Here is a 3,718-nt window from a genome sequence, read left to right on the forward strand (position 1 = left end):
ATATATATATATATATATATATATATATATATAAGTTCTATCAAACTGTGAATTTTGTTTCTGTAAAAACAGAATTAACACAAGGAGATAGATATAAGTAACTTATGATAGAAAAACAAAACAACAACAAAACAAAAAAACATGGAAATGTGTGCCATTATGATTATGTGGTTAAAAGTCTGCTTCACATCTCAGTCCTACTCTGCAAGTGGTGGGATGAGGGGCAAATACGAAGACATAATGCAAGCATACACACACACACACAATACACAGTTTCCATCCACAAAATTTGCTCACAAAACATTGGTTTGCCCAAAATGCTGTACTATGGGACTGAACCCAAATCTATGGTTGCAAAGTGACGTTTTTTTAACAACAGAGCCATATTACTAAATTTTCCTCAAATTTGTTTTTATGTCTGTGTTTCCATTTATTTTACTATTTTTTTCTTTAATTTCACAGTTGATAAAAAAGAACGAAAAGCCGGCCATAACCCTGAAAAAGAACTTGCTGACAGTGGATTTCATGATCTACCCCGCACGTAGGTATTATCGGTGTTGAAAGAAGCAAAAATATATTTTAGAAAATTTAAATATGGAAATGGAAAATATGAAACACAAAATAGAAAAAAGTATTTTTTTATCAAATGAAACAAAAAAAAGAGAAAAAAAACTGTCTTAAAAGGGAATATAAAAGGAGAGAAAAAGGAGTCTGTGAGATCTATGTATCCTAAATATAATTGTTGGTGTTGAAACCTGTGTAATGTCGATGTTGTCTGTTGGCATGTGGCTGTCTAAAAAGCGTTTTTTCCGTTCATGTTTGCTTTCTTCTTGCGTGCTGATTGTCGTGGGACATTGCCATCCTTCTGATGTTTAGCTTAACTCTTCCATACTGTTGCATTTTTGCAGAGACGATGACCCTGGCCTTAAGAAACCTGACAACCTATCTATCTCTAGCACTGGTAAGAGTATCGCCAGTGATACGGACAGCATGGGAGAGTACAGCGACAACGATGCCGGCAGCAGATTCAATGAGGATGGCTCTTTCATTGGCGCTTACCAAAGTCATGAATCAAAAGGAAATGAGTCTAATGTCTAGATAATGCAACATCAGGCAATGATGCTGACCAACACTTCCCTCTCTTGACTAGACCGTAATGAAAAATAAAGAAATAACAAAAGAAACAACCAATTTCCATCTGAAATCTATTCTTGCTGTCTTTCAGTCTCAACAAAGCGGCGATGATGAAACTTTCCGTCAGACTTGTTCAAACAAAAAAAAAAAAGTGAGAGAAAATTATAAAACAAATAAAAACAAATCAAATTTAACAAAAATATACACACACACAAAAGTGAAAATATAAAGAAGAAAAAATCTTGAGGAAAAAAAATGGAAAGAAAAATTAATTGCTTGGATTGGGGAAAAAAATTATATCTGAGATATATGGCTATATATATATATATATATATATATATATATATATATATATATATATATATATATTATAGATATAGATATATATGCAACATGCATTTATTACATATATATGTATATATACGTGTGTGTGTGTGTATATAATTGAATAATATATATATATTTATTAAATTTGTTAAAAAAATTATATATACATATATTATTTCATATGCACACAAAATATATATATATATATATATATATATATATATATACACACACATACAAACATTATAGATATATAGTGTGTGTGCATATATATATATATACATAATATATATATATACACATAAATGCATTATATATGTATATGTGTGCATGTATGTGTGTGTGTGTGCATACACACACACATAACCACAGAAAAGCAAAATGTTGATATTTCTTTCTCAATTTTCTTTTTGAAATACCCAATTCTGTCACTGCATCTGCTATTGTAAGTCTCCTGTCACCACCATCCACACCACCCCCACTGCCACAGCTGCTACTACTACCCCCTCTCCCTTTTTACCAGTTATTTGAGGAAACCAAAATATCCGTCTTTTAGGAGCCTCCCCACTTTTTCTTCTACAATTTAATATATTGTAATTAAGAAAAACACTTCTCTCCTATATATTTACATAGATCTTTACCCTTGTATTCTCTTGGTTCATAGAAATATTCATATAAATTAGTTTTTGTCATTAAGTTGTTGGCCAGACCAACACAAAATTCAAAGCTTTGGCAGCAAATGCTTCTAATTTCCCAAATTTCTTGTACTATTTATGTGAGATAGCCCTTACTGGTATTATTAGCATAATGGGTGAAGATGATAAAAACTTGAACTCCATTCTCTGTTAGTTCTGAAGTGTGTGGGTTGGGGGAAGGTTACTCTAGGATTCTATTTGCCAAACAATAGAATTGGCTGTTTCATTAACTTCATTAGGTTTATTACTGTTTCACTGCAGTAAGATGTTCATTGCTGCTTCCTACAGTAAGAAGAGCTGTTCACTGCAAGAAGAGATGTTTATTGCTGTTCACTGCAACAAGAAAGATGTTCATTGCTGTTCACTACAGTAAGATGTTTGTCAATGTCCACTACAGCAAAACTGTTAATTGCTGTTCACTACAACAGGGGGTGTTCGTTGTTTAAAACAACAGGGAGATATGTTCATTGCTGTTCACTGCAGGAAGAAATGTTCATTACTGTTTACAACAGGAATAAATGTTCATTTTTGTTCACTGCATTAAAAAGAGATGTTCATTGCTGTTTGCTGCAGTAAGAAGAGATGTTCATTACCATTCACTGCAACAAACAATGTTCATTACTATCCTCTGCTGCAACAAGAGATGTTCATTGGTGTTCACTGCCATAGCAAAACATGTTTAATGCTGTTTACTGTAACAGCAAGATGCTATTATACTACAGTGAAGACATCCTCCAGTCATTGCCCGCGTTCTCAAAATAGTAGAGAGGTGAGAGATGGGTGATAAACTGGCTTTTACTGTTTGTTTTTTGTCTTTGGTGTTGGAGTGAAAGCGCTTTCTTTTTATTTTCCCGGAAATCCCTGTTCATTCACTAAGCCCAACATCCAGCTCAACAGCCCCAAATTCCCTTGGACTACTGACTAGTTCAGTCAGACATGAAGGTTTCATTCCATGTATGTAGTGTGATGATGCAGTGCAATGTGGTACGGTAAGGTGTGATGCAGTGCAGTGGCAGACTTCTTCATTTAATGTGTGTATATGTGTGTGTCTATATATATATATATATATATATATATATATATATATATATATATATATATAATATATATACATACATACACACACTCACACTTATGTGTATACATATGCACACGGGCACACTCATGCAAACATACATACCTACATACAGACACACATACACTATACACATATACCTAAACAAGAAAATGATTTAGCTAACCTCAGCACAGTCAATGGCCAGCTTATACAGTATGATGATGATGACAAGTGTTATTGTTATTATTACTACTAATAGTACTAAGTCTATCTTTTTATAGAAATGCTGAGGTGAGGGGGAGGTAACTACAAAAAGACAACCAGTGCAAATGGACTAACCCTGTAGCTGTTTACAGTTCATTCCCTTGTTTGGGACCTGCCGCCCCCCCCCAAGTTTTGCTTTTTTTCTTCACTGGTTTCCCAAACAAATCTCTATTTTGTCCCATTCAGCTGTATATTGATAGGGTTATATATGTATATATATATATATATATATATATATATA

The 3,718-nt window shown here is 33.2% G+C and overlaps 1 protein-coding gene across 1 annotated transcript in view; it reads left to right on the forward strand.

The window, feature by feature from the left end:
• LOC106879415 (neuroglian) overlaps positions 1-3,634 on the forward strand; it is a 142,010-nt gene extending 138,376 nt beyond the window's left edge. Inside the window, exons 14-15 of the mRNA XM_014928971.2 lie at positions 463-541; positions 909-3,634. Coding sequence (XP_014784457.1) covers positions 463-541; positions 909-1,098 — 269 coding nt within the window. The 3' untranslated portion in view covers positions 1,099-3,634. The remainder of the gene's footprint in view (positions 1-462; positions 542-908) is intronic.
• Positions 3,635-3,718: the final 84 nt, after the last annotated feature.

This window comes from Octopus bimaculoides, chromosome 4 (assembly GCF_001194135.2).
Source record: "Octopus bimaculoides isolate UCB-OBI-ISO-001 chromosome 4, ASM119413v2, whole genome shotgun sequence".
Lineage (NCBI taxonomy): Eukaryota > Metazoa > Mollusca > Cephalopoda > Octopoda > Octopodidae > Octopus > Octopus bimaculoides.